This window comes from Suncus etruscus, chromosome 1 (genome assembly GCF_024139225.1).
Source record: "Suncus etruscus isolate mSunEtr1 chromosome 1, mSunEtr1.pri.cur, whole genome shotgun sequence".
Taxonomy (NCBI): domain Eukaryota; kingdom Metazoa; phylum Chordata; class Mammalia; order Eulipotyphla; family Soricidae; genus Suncus; species Suncus etruscus.
The window spans coordinates 59,385,896-59,405,518 of NC_064848.1; the positions used below are offsets into that span (position 1 = coordinate 59,385,896).

A 19,623-nucleotide genomic window follows, 5' to 3' on the forward strand; every position below is an offset into this window, starting at 1 on the left:
ATAACATCTGTTTGGAGTCTAAAGACCAGAACTATCCTCAATACTAACACTTCCTGTCTCAGACATATAGTACAACGTTGTTAAAGCCTTGCACATAGCCAATCCTGGTTCCAATCCCTGGCACCACTGTACATGGTCTCCCAAGCTCCACTAGAAATAACCCTTGAATACGGACTGGTGTGCTCCAACCCTGCCCTAGTAAAAAAGCATCCAAGAGACAGTATTTCCCAGTTATGTTCCTAACACAACCCCAAAGGCTGCTCACCTGTATCCAAACTTGTCCATAGCAACAGAAATGTGCCGGGGCTGCGCAAAACATCTGTAGGTATTGCGGTCATCCATGGGAATAAGATCCACATCACTAAATACAAAACAGTTGTAGTCATAGTCCTTCAGAGCCTCCAGGAAGCCAATATTGAGGAGCTTAGCCCGGTTGAACATGATCTCTCCAGCCTAGTGTGGAAACAAAAGAAAAGGCATCAGGGGGCTGCTGAGAGGCACAAGGAGACCAGTAATCTGTGCACTTATGTGCAGCTTCTCGGTCTCTTCCAGGCCTCATTTCTTTGGCCTCCTTGAAGAGATGAAGCCCATGTGATAGGCCTTAAGCCAGGAACCCCAGTTCTAGGGATGACCTGGGGCATTCCTCACAAGTAAGAGATTTCATCTCACAATGATGAAAGCATCCAAAAGAACTAGTTCTAAATCATGGTGTACTCACCTAACAGCTACTTCAAGTAATAAGGAAGCTCTAAAAGGAAACAATCTTTGAGATAGGGTTGTTCGGTGAAAAGACACCGACACACTGACACAGGGACATTCTGGGAAGGACACCCAGGAAATTAGTGCCTATGGCATTTTCTGCTTTTCTGAGCCTCACATGGTTGACTGCACACTGTACTGTGTCCCTGTCAGTTATCTGTCACTAAACAAGATTTCAGAGAAAGATGAATCCAAGATTGATCTTTTTCTGTTCCCTGAGAATGTAAACAGTAAAGAGTGAGAAGCAGCAGGAGGGTGACTGCAAGACAGGGACAGGCCTGTTCCAGGACTCCACCCCAGGCAAACACCAGGTCTTCGAGCACAAAGTTACTTTATATTTTCATTAACTTCTTTATTTTCAGTCCCCACACTAAAGTAGGCTCAACAAAGACTTAACTTTTTATTCACTCAATGCTTTCAACATTTCTGGGCACATTAGTAAGAGCTCAATAAAATAACAGATGGAAGGAGGATGGAACGACGGATGGATAAATGAGCAGACTGATGGATTTCAACATACAATGGCAAAGGGGTGGTACTTTCAGGGAATTTTTTTGTTTTTGCTCTTGGACCATATCCCTGGCTCTACATTCAGGAATCATTCTTGGCGATGGTCAGGGGACTGTATGGGGATCGAACCCCGTTGACTGTGTGCAAGGCAAGTGCCCTACCTTGATGTTCTTAGTCCCATCTCTCTCTCCTCCCTCTCTTTCTCCGTCTCTTCCCCCTCCCATTCCCTCCACTTGTACCCTTTGCAAATTTTAAAGGGTTACCAGCACAGATCTCTGTTCTTTTTTTTTTTTTTTTTTGGTTTTTGGGCCACACCCGGCGTTGCTCAGGGGTTACTCCTGGCTGCTTAGAAATAGCTCCTGGCAGGCATGGGGGGCGGGGGAAGGGGGGACACCATATGGGACACCGGGATTCGAACCAACCACCTTTGGTCCTGGATTGGCTGCTTGCAAGGCAAACACCGCTGTGCTATCTCTCTGGGTCCCAGATCTCTGTTCTTGCCAACTCCAGGTCTCAGGTTAATAATGATAGTAACAACGCTGACATTCACTAGCCCTTTCCTTTACCAGCTCCCACATAGTATCACTCTTTCTCCATAAGCCATGAAGAAGTTACAATTTTGGGACTCACAGCCCTGCCCACAAACACAACATTCTAGATTACCCATGAATGCTCCTTCTAGTTATCTTTGGGGGTACACAAGATCAAGGAGCTCAACTTGGTGGGAAAACAGTATGTATCCCTTCTGGGCCTGTTATAACAAAGTTGAGATATGCCGGACTTCATCTCTCCTGAGGCAGTAAGAGAACAAGAGGCTCAATTACACGTGATGGGTCTTTTGATCAATATTTTCAGAAATTACCTTATTTTTGTACCATAAGATGCACCTTTTCCTAAAAAAAAAAAAATGATGTACCTTATGAAGTGAATGCTGCCTGAAGTCTGAATGCAGGGGAAGAGACACAGTCATAATGATTCTTAATGTCATGTTGACTAATGTTTATTCATATGATTGAAATTTTTTTTTTGTTTTTTGTTTTGAGCCACACCCGGTGACGCTCAGGGCTTACTCCTGGCTCAGGGGACGATATAGGACACGGGGTTGGGGGTGGGAGTGGGGGTGGAGGGGATCAAACTGTGGTCCATCCTAGGTTAGCGTGTGCGCCATCACTCTGGTCCCTTACATGGTTGAAATATTATTCTGTTAGAGTTTATTAAATATTTTAGTACACAAAAAAAAAAGAGGCTCAACCACATGACGCAGGTCAATGCCTCAGGAATCAAGGCAATTAAGCAAAGTATCTAAGTACTAGGAAGTTGGCTAAAGCTGCTAAGAAAATACTAAGTGAGCTAAGGGAACATCTCACACAAAAGCTTTCTTGGCTGCAGGCTGGTATCTCACCAAGCATGGCAAAAAAGAAACAGGCAGCAGCAGCTTTCCTTGCTCTTCTTATGGTGCAGAGTCACAGATGATTCTGCAGTCAGCTGTGTGAATTGTGGGGGAAAAATAAATTCAACGTTTGAAATTGCCTGGGATAACTTTGGAGTGAAAATTATTATTGCTCTTAGAGCCACATATGACCCAGGCTCACAATAAATGATTTCATCATGCATGGCAGAGTCATTTAATCACTCCAGTCCTGGGACAATCTTAAAGTCAACCCAGGGATACTTCATTCCCTCCAAATATTTTTTCCTTATTGTTTTTTTGGGGGGTCACACCCTGTGAAGCTCAGGGATCACTCCTGGTAGGCTAAGGGGACCATATGGGACTCTAGGGATCAAACATGGGTTGGCTGCATGTAAGGCAAATACCCATTATAATATTGCTTCAGCCCATCCCAACACAGCTTTTGGGGAGAGGGTTTAGAAAAGCAATTTCCAACTTCCGTCTCCAGGCCCACGAAACCTGAGTTGGTTGTCTCTGGGCCTTTCCAGACACAGCTCAATCCCACTGAACACTTCAACATGTGAAAGGCTGTGTGTCTGGAGGCCATGTCTCAACCCACAGGGCCCAGACTTGCATCTGAGCAGATGATGGACAAGGTGACACTCTAAATTCTTCCTGCTCCAGGATCTGGGGCCAGAGCAATAGTACATCGGGTAAGGCATTTGCCAAGCATGCGGCCGAGCCAAGCTCAAATCCCTAGCACCCCATATGAGCAAAGACCCCACCCACTCACCCAAAGGGGCTCTTCCCTCTGTAGAATCTGCAACATGGAACCATAATTGGTTAGGTTAGTTTTGGAGCTGGGCTGTCAGGGCAGCCTGCAGAATCCTGGCCCTACCTCCTCTCATACATACAGCAACAATTTCTAACCAGAGAAACAGAAGACCAGTTGCAAGAGGCTCTGGCCTATATACAGTAGAATCAGTCAGATGGGGTCTTCAAAACCACCTGAAATAAACATGTCTTCTCCTTATCTGGCTCTCACCTTTGTGATCTTGGGAAAGGGTAAAATTCATGGATATTATTACCTACAAGGGCTCCTATGAATACCAATAAAACATAAGATATGAAAACTGCCTTTGTGTTTCTTCCCTGGGGTCAGAGGAAAGTCAGTTCTGGGCTGCTCTGGCTGAAGTGATGGAACATCTTGGATAACATTTGATAAGAAACACCAACCTCCATATCAAACAGGAGGTTCCTCTCCAAAGAAGGCAGAAGACAGAGCCTTTCACTTCTGCCCTTGCTCACTGGAACATTCATTTAATGCAGCCTGAAGTTTCACTGACTCTGGGAAATTTTTATTAAGTATTTCCTATCCAATGAGACCTAATGATTAACTGTGATACATTTTTTTTTTTTTGGCTTTTGGGCCACACCTGGTAGTGCTCAGGTGTTACTCCTGATTCTGCATTCATGAATCACTCTTGGAAGGTTTTGTGGGGGCTATATGAAATGCCGGAGGATCAAACTCAGGTAGGCTGATGCAAGGCAAATGTCCTACATGCTGTGTTATCACTCTGACCCTACTTTTTTTTGGAGGGAGGGGCTGTTGTTCTGGGGTCATATCCAGTGGTGTTCAGGGCTTATTCCTAACTTTGTGCTCAGGGGTCACTCCTGTCAGGGCTCAAGGGATCATATGTAAGACCGAAGCGACAGCACAGCAGTAGGACATTTGCCTTGCATGTGGCTGACCTGAAACGGACCTGAGTTTTTGTCCCTGGGATCCTAAATGGTTCCCCGAGCCTGCCAGGAACAATTTATGAGCACAGAGCCAGCTGGATGTGACCACCCCCCCAAAAAAAAAAGGAAAAAAAGGGGGACCATATGTGGTGCCCGAAATTGAACCTGGATCAGTTGAGTGCAAGGCAAGTGTCATTATCTGCTCTAGTATTTCTCTGGTCTATTTTATCCCAAGGATGCCAACTTCTTTACATATTATATATGTGATTTTAGGCATATTGCACCGCTAAACCTCACCTTCCTCATTTAGTCATGGGGATGACAATAGGTTGAATTTATTTAATGAGAAAAGTGGAAGGCCTTAGTATACTGCCTGGCGACAGATGCCTCTTGTTACCACAGGATGGGTTTCACAGCCATTTTCAAAGGATCAGACTATTCACAATATCTGCCAGGGATCTATCTGGGTGAAGGTGGGGAGAGAAAGAGAAAGCAGAGAAAGAAGAGAGAGAGCAGAGGAGAAAGAAGAAGAGAGAAAAAAATAAGTGTCTCTCTTTCCCAACCAACTTCTAGATTCCTTCCACCTTCTGTTTTTGGATAGGGGAGATTTCTAAGCAGGATTACGGCAGAAGTGAGCTTGCCTCTGGCTCACAGAATTAAGACTCTCAATAATAGCAGCAGAAAAAATATAAGCAGGGGCTGGAGTGCTAACACAGTGGTAGAGCATTTACCTTGCAAGAGGCCGACCTGGGCCAGATCCAGGCTTGATTCCCGGCATCCCATATGGTCCACCGAGCCTGCCAGTAGTGATTTCTGAGTGCAGAGAAAGCCAAGAGTAACCCCTAAGCGCCACTGGGTGTGGCCCAAAAAGAAAACACAAACAAAACAAAACAAAACAAAAACGAAAAATCTGAGTAACATTGAGAAATGCTTGGGAAGACATATTTGGTGAGGAGGCACACTGGGTGCAGGAATGTAAGTGCACGATGTACATCTGCATTCACTGAATTAGACTTAACCCCTTCCTTCTCTGGCAACTGGCTCCTCTAACAGGGAGAGAATGGAAGAAGAAATAAAGGTCCCAAATGATAGAACATCCCACAGATGGACAAGGCTGCTGTCCAACTGGCCAAAGCTACAGAAAAGTCTTTTATGACTCAGCACATATTCATGGGACTGGCTGAACTTGGTCGGGGATGATAGCCTGAGATGGCAGGCTTGGCACTAGCCCAAAGGCCAGGTTCCTCAATGTGAAAGAATAAAGAAATTATAACCAATGTTGTACCCTTCTTGCAGTTCTAAGAGGGAGGTAGGGGCAAGCATGGATGGCTCTCTGGGACCGTTGATCCTTTTTCTAGAACCCTCAGTTATATAGAAGACATACAAGAGCAAATAGGATTGAGCATTGGACAGATTCTTGTACGGCTGCCAATGGGAATGGGTGATGGTATAGCCAACCTGTAAAGCCGTGTGCCAGTCCTTCAATGGATACATAAAAACTAACCACTTTTAGACCTTCAAGAAATAAAGCGCAGCCCAAACCTTGAAGACAAGGTGCATATTATTATTCATTACAGATGAAAGGTGGGAACAAGCCAAATGCCCACTTACTGAAGAGTGAATAAATAAAATAAATCAAAAGCATCTAGAGAACAGAATGTTACTCAGCAATAAAAATGAAAGAGGTGCAGACACATGCAACAATGCATATGAACCTTGGAAACATGCTACATAAAATAATCCTATCAAAAGGCATCACATTTTCTTTTTGTTTTTGGTTTTGGGCCACACCCAGTGGCACTTGGGTTATTCCTGGCTACATGCTCAGAAATCGAGGTACCATATAAGACTCTAAGGATCGAACCCAGGTTCATCCTGGGTCAGCCTTGTGCAAGGCCCTACCGCTGTGCTATCACTCCGGCCCATGGCATCGTCGCATTTTCAACTCGTTTCTTTATTTTTATTTATTTATTTATTTATTTATTTATTTATTTATTTATTTATTTATTTAGTTTTAGGGTCACACCTGGTGGTGCTCAGGGGGTACTCCTGGCAGGCCCGAGGGACCATATGGGAAGCCGGGATTCGAACCACTGTCTGTCCTGGATCGGCTGCATGCAAGGCAAACGTCTTACCGCAATGCTATTTCTCCTGCCGAGGGTTTCTTTATTTCACATAATACATACCATTGGAAAATTCTCTGAGACAGAAAAATCCCTGTTTTCTCAGGGAAAACTCATCAAAGTATTGGTAGCTAAGAAGTTTTTTAGTGTAAGTGAAGTGTTGTGAAATGAATCTTGTGTGATGGCTGCTCAATTCTAAATCCTAATAAGACTGAGTTGTAACTTTTTGTTTGTTTTTGGACTGAAATAGGATTGGATGTATCAAGACAAACACCTTAACCAACCTCCCCCATGTTTCTAGCCATGAATTAACTTTCTTTTTAAAAAATAGGGATGACACTTGGAAATGTTGGTGGTGTGAGCTGATGTGATGATAGGATGGTGGTGTGAGCTGAGCCTGGTGCCGAGGGCGCTATACATGGTGGTGGTCCATAAGGTCCTATGGTGCTGGCATCTGAACCTAAGTGTTTACATGCACATAGAAGGCATGAGCTCCACTGGCTTTTCCCTGGCTCGAGTTAAGCAATTAGTTTGTTTTTGGAAGCACAGCCAGTGGTGCTCAGGCATTACTCCTGGCTCTGTACCAATGAAAACATTCCTGATGGGCATGGGAGACCATATGGAATGTTGGAGACAGAACCCCAGTCAATTGCATGCAGGGCAAGCACCTAATCCACTATACTGACCCCCTGAGCTAAACATTTTTGTTTGTTTGGGGGTCACACCCAGTAATGCTCAGAGGTGAATCTGAACTCAGTAAGTACTCCTGGCAGTGCTCAGGGGACCATATGGGATGCTAAGGACCAAAAGCTGGTCAACTGTGTGCAAAGTAAGAATATTACTATGTCTACAGCCCCATTTTTATAAGATAGTGGTGTGTATACAGCTTAGTTAGGTAGTTACAGAGAAAAATAGCCAGCCCTTGAGAGAGGCTGCTTTTGATCCATTTTCACTCATTCCCTGGACATGTTTTTTTGTTTTGGGGGCAGATTTGGGAGCCCTATGAGACAATGGGGATCAAACTTGGGTAGGCTGTGTGCCAAGGCAAATGCCCTCCCCGCTGTGCTATTGCTCCAGCCCCTGATGACATTTGTTGAGTATCTACTTCATGCTTTGCAGTAGGGAAATAAAAAAGGAACAGATATGGCCTTGCCCTACTTTTTAAAAGATCTGAATTAAACAGGCAGTGTAAGAGGGGGTGATGAGAGCTTGCTGACAGCTACCAGGGTGTGGAAAACCGCCAAACTCAGGTGGAGACACTAACTAGTAGGTCAGAGAAGCCATTAAGAATGAATGTTGGTGGGGCTGGAGAGACTGCATGGAGGTAAGGCGTTTGACTTTCATTCAGAAGGTCAGTGGTTCAAATCCCAGCATTCCATATGGTCCCGAGCCTGCCAGGAGCGATTTCTGAGCACAGAGCCAGGCGTGACCCCTGAGCGCTGCCAAGTGTGACCCAAAAACCAAAAAAAAAAAAAAAGAAATGTTGGTGGCCTAAGAGATAGCACAGCGGTAGGGCATTTGCCTTGCAAGCAGCTGAACCAGGATGAATGGTGGTTCGAATCCTGGCATCCCATATGGTCCCCTGTGCCTGCCAGGAGAGATTTCTGAGTGCTGAGCCAGGAGTAACCCTGAGCACCGCTGGGTGTGACACAAAAACTAAAATAAATAAATAAAATAAAATAAAATAAAATAAAATAAAATAAAATAAAAAAGAGTAAATGTTGTGGGGAGGGAAAAAAGATAGCACAGGGGTTGGGTGCTTGCATTTGCCTTGCATGCCGATGACTCAGAACGGACTTGGGTTCGATTCCCGGCATCCCATATATCCTCCCAAGCCTGCCAAGAGTGTTTGCTGAGCACAGAGCAAGGAGTAACCCCTGAGTGCCACCAGGTGTGGCCCCCCCCCCCCAAAAAAAAAAACAAAAACGAAAAAGAATGAATGTTGGCTAAGCTTTGGAAAAAAGGGCATGAACAAAATAATTCCTTGGAGATGTAACTGCATGGAGCAATGACATGAAGAAAAAGAACATTTGAGAAAATACAAGAAGCCAGAACAAAATGTGAAGGAGGAAGTGGGCAGCCTGCTAAGAGTGAAGAGTAATCTTGCACGTGCTCGAGCATGTGTGAAAGTTTATGTTAGGATTATGCTTGCTCTTCAAACACTTGAACACACATTCCTCCTCTTCTCGACCCAGACATCTTTCTAAGTAAGTTTTATTCAATAAAAATCATCTTGCCTAATTTTTATTTATGTATTGTTTGGGGAGACACACTTGGCAGTTCTCAGGGGTTACTCTTGGCTCTGCACTCAGAATGCTCAGGAGAAAATATGGGGTGCTGGAGACAACCCGGGCTAGCCTCATGCAATGCAAGTACTGCTATACCATCTTTCTGGCCCTGAGAAAGTATATTATAAAATAAAATAAACAAGCAAGGAGTCTTTGCATATTGGGAGGGGTGAAATTTTCATTCTATTCCCAACCTAAAGTAGGGGCCCTGTCTGGAAGGTGCTGTGAGACCCTGTGAGCTGGCAGTTCTGGTGGCAAGGGGACAAGGGCAGGGGTTGCATGTTCCTGGCTTATGCACCAGGCCCAGAGAAGAGTGCAAATAGTCAGTTTCCTGGAGTTTTTGTTTGTTTGTTTGTCTGTCTTTGGGTCACACTGGCAGTACTTGGAGGTTACTCCTGGCTCTACGCTCAGAAATCGCTCCTGGCAGGCTCGGGACCATATGGGATGCCAGGATTCGAATCACTGTCTTTCTGCATGCAAGGCAAACATCCTACCTCCATGCTATCTCCTGGCCCCTCCTGGAGCTTTTAAAGTCAATCCAGTAAGTCCAGTAAATCCTTACTGCTCAACCTAGCCTCTTCCCAATTTCAACAGGGGACAGAAATCTTCAAAGGCTAGGAGTTTTTGGAAGAGACCATCACATCACACCACCCACTGTCCACAGTCAAGGTCCCTCTGAGTTCTCCTTCACCAAAAGACGCAAAGATGCACTGAACATATCCACACCTCTCAAAGAACCAGGATCTCTGTGATTCGTAGGAGAAATCAGGAAGCTCCTGTGTACATGTCCTTGCACCCAATCCCCATACTGTAGGCAATGCAGAGGCAGGTTTCCATTCCATGAGATGGGAGTGGGGGGCTGCACACTCAGCAGTCCATATGGAATGCTGGGATTAAACCTGGGTTGGCTGCATGCAAGGCAAAAATGCCTTACCCTCTGTGTGTGTTTTGGTGTCTGCTCCATGCACAGGGCCTAGCAGAAAGTAACTGCAGAAAAACTCTGGCTGGCTAGAGTGCTAGAGCTGACCTGCAGGTCCCTGTGGGTATTAAGACAGTTGCTCAGAGTCCCAGGAATTACTGGGAAGGGCCTGAGATAACAAGAATCCTGCACTTGGAGAGTGCAAATTGCATTGCAAGTGGCTAAGAGCCCCTTAGCTATGATTTCACAGGAGTGGGATGTCTATTTTTGAGCCATAATAACACGGTACCCCTGAGCTTAGAGAGGGCCCCAAGCAAATCCTGGCTCTGACTAACTGAAGCTCTTTACTGATCGAGGAAAGAAGGGGAACTGGGCCCCTTGGTATCAGGGTCCTTGGTCAGCTCTTATGATCCTCAGATCTTCTGGGCCCCTGTGGTATGAAAACACAGGTCAGCACTGTGAGCTGCCTCTGAGAGAATTGAACTCTGAAAGAACTTGTCTCAGGCAAGCTGGGATGTGAGGTGAGTTAAGCATCAAGGGGATATTCAACACCAGCTCCAGTGGCTGTGGCACATACTGGCCTCTCTCCCTAGACCCGAGGTTCTGAGACCTAACTTTCTGCTGTGGAAGGGGCAGTTGAAAAATAAAAAGAGGCTTTCCTCTTCAGAAGGCATTTTGGTCTTTGAACCTTAGAACCATAAATACTTCAACTGAGTAAGGATATAGTATAATAGTTAGGGGTACATATCTGGCATATGCCCAACCCAGGATCTATTCCTGCTACAATATGAGCCCCTAATCACTTCTAGGTGCAGCACTAGGGGCCACTACCACCACCTGGCTCTGCAGGGTCCAAATAGCATCCTTGGGGGCCTCTGAGCTGAGTCAACAATCTGTTTGGCTAAGAATCACTGATGAGGTCCTTGGACCTCCTGGACACTATCTGGGAGCCCCTTCAGCCCCACTCCAAAGACAAAGAGTTCAACCACTTCTGAACCCCTAATCTGGCATCTGCAAATTTCACCTGGGGAAGGGATCCTAAAGGTACTTCTGTAAATAGGGTATAGCTGCAGAATCTAAAATATGCCACGTGATGTCACACTGGTGAGATGGAAACTTGTTTCTTCCTCTTCAGAGAGGAAGGGTGGAGTTCTTAAAAATTAATAATGAGTATGAAGGGGGGCCAAAGAGACAGCATGGAGGATGGGCATTCACATTGCATGCAGAAAGACGGTGGTTCAAATCCTGGTATCCCGTTTGATCCATCGAGCCTGCCAGGAGCAAGGAGTAACCCCTGAGCGCTGCTGGGTTGACCCCTCCCCCCAAATAATGAGTATGAAGACAAGGAGAGCAGTGATTATGGAGGCTGCAAATGACATGGGAAGATGTACAGACTTGGAAAAAAAAATAGGCAGATTCCAAGTGTGTGTGCAGGTACACATATACACACAAACACAGACACACAACACATGTGCGTGTGCACATGGTATGAGCTCAACACTGACTTCCTTTGAAGAAGTCAAGTCTCCAGACCTCTGTAACAGATGCTAGCTTATGGTGATCCAGAAGTGCCCAGGCACACCCAGGCCCTGGCCTTGTCTGAAGGGGTCCCAGGGCAGGCCTACAAACAGAATGATTACAAAGCTCAGCCTGACCAGCAGGACCTGGACTCTGGGGTCTGTTCAGGGGAGTAGACATTACCAGGGTAGCAGCGGTGATTGGTGGTAGCGGTCACAGTGGCAGTTAGGCCGGCTTTCTCTCTCTCTCTAGGAGGTGGAGAGGACGGAAGAGAAGGCAGGCGGAGAAGAAGCAGATCACAGAGAGACTCCTCCTTCAGGTTTGCTACAAACAGAATCAACAAGTAAAGGCAAAAGATCCCCAGTAGAAAGGAAAGAAATGAGGAGAAAAGGCTGAATGAGAGGGAGAGGGGAAGAAGAGAGGCCAACTATGAAGGCTGGTTATGAAAGGCAATGGGGAAGGGGCCATTCCCCTCAGCCCTATTCCAGGACCAAGGTAAACTCCAATATACTCTCATTCCCCTGATGAAAAAGGTGGATGAACAAAATGTTATTTCCTAAAATTATGGCCATGGGGCTGATTTACCAGTTGTGACAACCTGGACAACTGTTCCCAGAAAGGAACAGAGACACATAGATATCAAGGGAAAACCACACCGGAAGTAGTCCCAGGCTTTAGTCAGGCTCAGAGAGATACATCCCAGGTCTTCATAGCTCTTGCAGACCATAGGTTTTGAATGCCCAAAGGTTTGAGTGCCCAAAGGAAAAGTGAATAGGAAATGACCTCCTCCCTCAAGAACTCATCAATGCTGCCACTAAGTGGATTGGGAGGAGACAGCTGGCAGGGGTAGGGTCGGGTAGGGGTGCAATGAAATAAAATGATCAAGACAAGATGGAGCTGAAACCAGCAGATGATACCAGGAAGGGGGTGAACTCAACATGAGTCACCTTCACTCCAATTCTTCTTGGCCTCACTGAGGAAACAGAGTCTTTACCCAAAGAGATAAGCTGCTGTAGTGGGTACAAAGAGTGCATGCCAAGTCTATCCCCACCCCTGCCCCATTCATTCCTAGTCAAGCAAACTGTGAACACGTCATGGTACAGAGACAACACGAGGAAATCCTTAAATCAGAGACTTCTTGGACAAGAGCTGGTCTCCCCAACCGTTCTTGTTGATGCTTACCTGACAGCAGGCAGGACACTGGTGCCATTCTCACCTCACCCCTTAGTACCCTCCAGACATACAACCTTTACAAGAGGATGTGCCTGGTGCAGGGAGTGGAGTATTCAAGGGAAAGCAACAGAGCAAAGGGCAGTATTTCCAAAACCTTAAGGGAACCGCTGTGCAAATCTCATCTCCACACAGCCACCAGGGAGCCAAGTGTACCACTTACCTTCATGAGTCTTCCTTTCCTCAACAGGAATAATGAGAATACCCCTTTTCTCGTGGAGGGGGATAGTAAAGGTTGGAACACAAAGACCATGGAAGATGCTCAGCTCTTTTGTTTTTGGTTTTAGAACCACATCTGGCAGTGCTCAGGACTTAGACCTGGCTCTATGCTCAGGGACCACTCCTGCTGAGGCTTGGGGGAATATATGGGATCCCTGAGATAAACCGATGTCAACACTGTGTTAGAAAAGTGCCCTACCAATTATATTACTCTTCTGATTCCAAAAAGATGCCAGTTCTCAGCTGGTGCTGTAGGACAATCAAACCATGAGGGTGTGGAGCTGGAACAGTAGTTTAGTGGGGAAGGCACTTGCCTTGCATAGCACCAATTATTTAATTTCAGTACCCCTTATGATCCCAAGATCCACCAAAAGTGATCCTTGGGTACAAAGCCTCAGCACAATAAGCCCTGAGCACAGTCAGTTATGGTTCAAAAACCAAAATATAATTAAAAAACATAGGATGGCTGGGCATGTGGATGGAAGAGAGCATAACTCAAATGTATCATGAGTCCCTATGACCAATCCTCAGCATCCCCCAGAATACACCACAAATCCCAAGGGTGGAAGAAAGTTTTCTGCATTTTCCCTGAAAGTAGTAAAGTTGGTTGAAGGTGGGAAGTTAAGGCTGTGTCCCAGCAGCCTGCTGGAAAGCACAGGCCCTGCAGAGCTATAACAGTTAATGGGGGCTGGAAATGGGTGGCTAGAGGTAGGGGGTGTTGCTCAGTGGCAAAGTCATGCCTTGCATCCATGAGACCTGGGCTTGATCCCCTGCACAGCAAAACAGCAGAATTAATGCACCAGAGAGGTGCAGGGAGAATCCCTGTGTAGAAGGCCTGAGGACTGTTGGATGTCTTGAATGCCCAGCTTACTCAATGGCACAAGGACACTCTGAAAAGTGATATACCACTGAAAAAGTCAGTGCCAGAAAGTCTCAGGAAGCACAGGGATCTCCAAGGTATCCAGAAAGAAGATAGGCACAGTGTAGTAGGCAGGATGCAGGGGAGTGACATGCAATCTCCAAGTGCATCCCACCAAGCAGAGCACATGGGCCTCATACATTTATTTCATAACCTTTTTGCTTTGGTTTTGTTTTTGTTTTGGGGGCTACAACTGGCAGTATTAAGGACTTTTTCCTGTCTTGTCACCCAGGAATCACTGCTGGGGTGCCGGGGATCAAATCCAGGTGAAGCATGTGAAAGGCAAGTTCCCTACCCATTGTAATGTCACTCAGCTCCAACATTATTTAACTTGTGATCCTGCATCTAGGAATGTGGGTTGAGTGTTAACTGCTGGCACCTTGTCCTTCTTCTACTTCAGTTGGTTTTATAGTTTTCCTGTCAATGTACAGGAAATGTAGAATGACGACATTCCCCACCCCAACATCTGCTCTGATAACATCCTGATAACCAACCCTGCACCAATGTTGCCATGCAGGGTGTTGGGCAGGATATCCACACCTTAAAACACCTTAGAACACCACCTCCTCTTCACACACCACGGTATTTCTAGGATCCCCAAACAAGGGTGGGTCAGGACAAAGGGAGGGGTGCAGGCTAGAAGAACAAATACTTGTTCTTCTCTATCCCATTCATGAAGCTCCTTTCACGACACCGATGAGCACTGAGCTCTGGGAGGTTGGAGGTACCTAAGCCAAAAAACCCTGTGTGTGGCACACGAAGACACAACTTTAGCCTGAAAGAGTTAACCCCCAACATTTGGTTTTTTTTTGTTTTTGATTTTTGGGCCACACCCGGTAATGCTCAGGGGTTACTCCTGGCTATGTGCTCAGAAGTTGCTCCTGGCTTGGGGGACCATATGGGACACCAGGGGATCGAACCGCGCGGTCCGTCCAAGGCTAGCGCAGGCAAGGCAGGCACCTTACCTTTAGCGCCACCGCCCGGCCCCCAACCTTTGTTTTTTTGAGGAAAGTATTTTGGAGCACAACTGAGAGTGTTCAGCATTTACTCCTGGCTCTAGGCTCAGAGATCACTCGGCAATATTCAGGGGGCCATAATCCCAGGAATGTGACCCACATATGCAAAGCAAATGCCCTATCCTTTGTACTATGGCTCTAGCTGCAAGCCCCAGAGATTTCTAAATACAGCTTTTTTTGTTTTTGTTTTTGGGTCATGCCTAGCAGTGCTCAGGGTTTCTTTCTGGCTCTATGCTTAAGGAACCATACGAGGTATCAAGGACCAAAGCCTGGTCAACCACATAGAAGGCCAGTATCTTGTCCACTATGCTATCTCAGCCCCTAAAGAAAAACTTTGAGAACAGATCTACAGGACAATCCTTACCTCAGCCCCTGCTCAGGTGTCACTTCATTCCCTCTGCAGTTATTGTAGACAGAATAAAAGACACAGGGGCTAGGGGCTGCAGCTGGATCCCACCCTCTAGCCTATCTTATCTCTCTTGCATCACCCTTGCTGGTCTCTGCACACATTCCCAGAAGGCAGGTGAAGAGGTAGAGATGGGCACATGGGCCCTCTTTAGTACAAGAACATAGTTGTGCTCAGCTGTAGTAAGGGGTGGAATCTATATGCAGTAGTCCTCCCCACACCCTGGTTTCTAGGTCAAATCTGGCTGTGCTCAGCACTTACACCTGGCTCTGTACTCAGAAGTCACTCCTGGCATTTCCTGGGGGACTCTTTGGGGTACTGAGAATAAAACCTGGCCAGTAGTGTTCAAGGCAAATGCCTTATCCGCTGTGTTCTCTTTCCAGTTACTTTTTAAAGGTAAGCATCAGTGTTTTTACTGATTACATCCTAATTTCGCATGTTTTCTCCTATTATTGACAAACTGGATTTCCACCTAAAATCAATTAGAAATCGAAACTTTGATACCAAGTAGGTAGCAAGGCAAAACTGTTTGAAGGCCCATGTATGTATAAAACATAGATCTTGAGGGGCTAGTATGTAAGGTACTTGTCTTGCACATGCCCAACTAGGGCATTCTATCCTTGACACCCCATATAGTTTCCCAAGCCTTACCAAGAGTGATCTCTGAGCAAAAAGCCAAGAGTTATCACTGAGCACTTCTGGAGAGAAAGAGACAGAGAGACAGAGAAGTATTAAAGATCTTAAAAGAGCTAGGGTTGAATCAAGGAAATCAAATAATGACAAACTATTGGCCTTAAATTACAAAACAAAGATTACCAAGCAACGTTGTGGGTGGTGGTGTGTGGAGTATGGAGAGAAAGAGGTGGACAAGAAAATGACCTGGGGACAGAGGTGGGAGGGTCCAGAGCACTTTGGTGGTAAGATACAATAACTTTGTACTTCAAAATCATAAATGTTGATCCTTTCTTTTTTTTTTTGGTTTTGGGCCATACCTGATGACACTCACAGCCTCAGAAATTGCTCCTGGCTCGGGGACCATATGGGACGCTGGGATCTAGCAAATGCCCTACCACTGTGCTATGGCTCTGGCCCCCATAAATGTTGATTCTATTGTAACCATGCTGCCTAAACTATAATAATAAACAATAGAATAAAGAGCTAGGATTTGACACTGATAATTCAAGAATGAAGTCTAGAATGTACCACAGTATAAACTTGCTGAAATGTACCTTTGGCAGAAACTGTTTCTGGTGTTTTAAGGAAGAGGCAGCTGGGTCCAAGACCCAGCATTTCTTCTTTCAATCTGTCTTCCACGGCAATAGAGATAGCACAGCCTTGCATGTGGCCGACTCCTGGAATCCCATATGATCTTACAAACCCACCAGGAGTGATTTCTAAGTGCAAAGTCAGAGATAACCCCTGAGCATCACTGGGTGTAGTTCAAATGCCAAAACAAAAACAAAAAATCTACCTTCCAGGGTCCAAAGAAATAGCATGGAGGTAGGATGTTTGCCTTGCATGGAGAAGGATGGTGGTTTGAATCCCGGCATCCCATATGGTCCCCCGAGCTTGCCAAGAGCAATTTCTGAGCGTAGAGCCAGGAATAACCCCTGAGCACAGCTGAGTGTGACCCAAAAACCAAAAAAAAAAAAAAAAAAATCTGCCTTCCATGACACCAAGAATAGGTTCACCTTAAGATATGGATGTCGGGGCCGGGAAGGTGGCGCTAGAGGTAAGGTGTCTGCCTTACAAGCGCTAGCCAAGGAACGGACCGCGGTTCGATCCCCCGGCGTCCCATATGGTCCCCCCAAGCCAGGGGCGATTTCTGAGCACATAGCCAGGAGTAACCCCTGAGCGTCAAACGGGTGTGGCCCAAAAACCAAAAAAAAAAAAAAAAAAAAAAAAAAAAAAAAAAAAAAAAAAAAGATATGGATGTCACAGCCATGCCAAAGAACCAACGCCTAACACTTGCCATCTTTTTCAGAGGGGCTGTTCTTCCTTGAATAAGACTCAGAATTGATAGACTCTAGAGTGCTGCCATTGACTGGGCTGCTGACTGTGGCTGGCAATGGCACCTCCATGATTCTTTTATGGAGCAGAGATTCAGTTCTTAAAAAGTCTGAGGTTCTGGGCCCGGAGAGATAGCACAGCGGCGTTTGCCTTGCAAGCAGCCGATCCAGGACCAAAGGTGGTTGGTTCAAATCCCGGTGTCCCATATGGTCCCCCGTGCCTGCCAGGAGCTATTTCTGAGCAGACAGCCAGGAGTAACCCCTGAGCAAAAGCTGGGTGTGGCCCAAAAACCAAAAAAAAAAAAAAAAAAAAAAAAGTCTGAGGTTCGGGCCCGGAGAGATAGCACAGCGGTGTTTGCCTTGCAAGCAGCCGATCCAGGACCAAAGGTGGTTGGTTCGAATCCTGGTGTCCCATATGGTCCCCTGTGCCTGCCAGGAGCTATTTCTGAGCAGACAGTCAGGAGTATCCCCTGAGCAGCGCCAGGTGTGGCCCAAAAACCAAAAAAAAAAAAAAAGTCTGAGGTTCGAGGCCGGGCGGTGGTGCTAGAGGTAAGGTGCCTGCCTTGCCTGCGCTAGCCTTGGACAAACCTTGGATGAACCGTGGTTTGATCCCCCCGTGTCCCATATGGTCCCCCAAGCCAGGAGCGACTTCTAAGCGCATAGCCAGGAGTAACCCCTGAGCATCACTGTGTGTGGCCCAAAAACCAAAAAAAAAAAAAAAAAAAAAAAAAGTAAAAAAAAAAAGTCTGAGGTTCAAAGGTCACAGAGATACCTCCTAAATTAAGCCCCTTTTCTTTCCCTCAGGCTGATGGAGAAGTGAAGGCAAATAGATTAGGAGAGGGAGACACTAAACTTTAGTGATATCTATTTACTCAATAAATAGTGCCAAAAGTCAAAGTCAGAAGCTTCCAAATCTGTATTTCTTCAAGACTGATTGTATGGCAGAGTACACAGGGTGTTAAGTTGTAAATAGTGATGATGAGCCATCAAATTCTTTACTACAAAGGGTGGGTCAACTTCCAGATTCTATTTGATTATCAAGTGGGAACTTGATATTGTCTCAAAAGTTATTGGGTTGGGATATAGCCTAAGAAATATTAACTGAGGGGGGCGGGCGGTGGCGCTAGAGGTAAGGTGCCTGCCTTGCCTGCGCTAGCCTTGGATGGACTGAGGTTTGATCCCGGGCATCCCATATGGTCCCCCAAGCCAGGAGCAACTTCTGAGCGCATAGCCAGGAGAAACCCCTGAGCGTTACCGGGTGTGGCCCAAAAACAAAAAAAAAAAAGGGGGGGGGGGCCGGGCGGTGGCGCTAGAGGTAAGGTGCCTGCCTTGCCTGAGCTAGCCTAGGACGGACCACGGTTCGATCCCCGGGTGTCCCATATGGTCCCCCAAGCCAGGAGCGACTTCTGGGCGCATAGCCAGGAGTAACCCCTGAGCGTCACCGGGTGTGGCCCAAAAACCAAAAAAAAAAAAAAAAAAAAAAAAGAATTATTAACTGAGAAAAAGAAAAAAAATATTAACTGAGAAAAGAAGATTAAGAGAAAAGGTTCTTGCACTAAGGACATGGCTGAAAGGGTGAGAGAACAGGCTATACACAGGAGGCCCAAATTTGATCTTCAGCATCCCTAGGTGTAGCTCAGGAAAAAAAGAACAAAATTCCTTTACTAGAAAATCAACTCTTGTCCAGTTGTTGTTCTCCTTGAACACATATCTTTCTGTCTCTTTGCTTAGTTGCTTACTTTTTTTTTTTTTTTTTTTTTTTGGTTTTTGGGCCACACCCGTTTGATGATCAGTGGTTACTCCTGGCTATGTGCTCAAAAGTCGCTCCTGGCTTGGGGGGACCATATGGGATGCTGCAGTCCGTCCTATGCTAGCACTTGCAAGGCAGACACCTTACCTTTAGCGCCACCTTCCCGGCCCTAGTTGCTTACTTTTTAAAGCTTGCTTTCTCCTCCCTCATTTATGTATTCTTGTACTTTTCCCCTTTCACATATTTCTGAGTAAGTTTTGTTCAATAAAAACCATCTTGCTGGGGGCTGAAGAGATAGCATGGAGGTAGGGCGTTTGCCTTCCATGCAAACGGTGGTTCAAATCCCAGCATCCCATATGGTCCCCTGAGCCTACCAGGAGCAATTTCTGAGCATAGAGCCAGGAGTAACCCCTGAGCACTGCCTGGTGTGACCAAAAACAAAAACAAAAAACCAAAAAACAACCATCTAGCTAGGGCTGGAGTGACAGTACAGGGGGTAGGGTGTATGCCTTGCACATGGCCACGTCCCATATGTCCCCTCCCCAGTACCGCTAGAAATGACCCCAGAGGGGCCGGGCGGTGGCGCTGGAGGTAAGGTGCCTGCCTTACCTGCGCTAGCCTAGGAGACGGACCGCGGTTCGATCCCCCGGCGTCCCATATGGTCCCCCAAGCCAGGAGCGACTTCTGAGCGCATAGCCAGGAGTAACCCCTGAGCGTTACCGGGTGTGGCCCAAAAACCAAAAAAAAAAAAAAAAAAAAAAAAAAAAAAAAAAAAAAAAGAAATGACCCCAGAGCACAGAGGCAGGAGTTAACTCCAGAACACTGCA

The 19,623-nt window shown here is 46.1% G+C and overlaps 1 protein-coding gene across 1 annotated transcript in view; it reads right to left on the minus strand.

The window, feature by feature from the left end:
- Positions 1-19,623, minus strand: part of B4GALT1 (beta-1,4-galactosyltransferase 1) — a 78,309-nt gene that overhangs the window by 7,815 nt on the left and 50,871 nt on the right. The window contains exon 3 of the mRNA XM_049773662.1: positions 266-453. Coding sequence (XP_049629619.1) covers positions 266-453 — 188 coding nt within the window. The remainder of the gene's footprint in view (positions 1-265; positions 454-19,623) is intronic.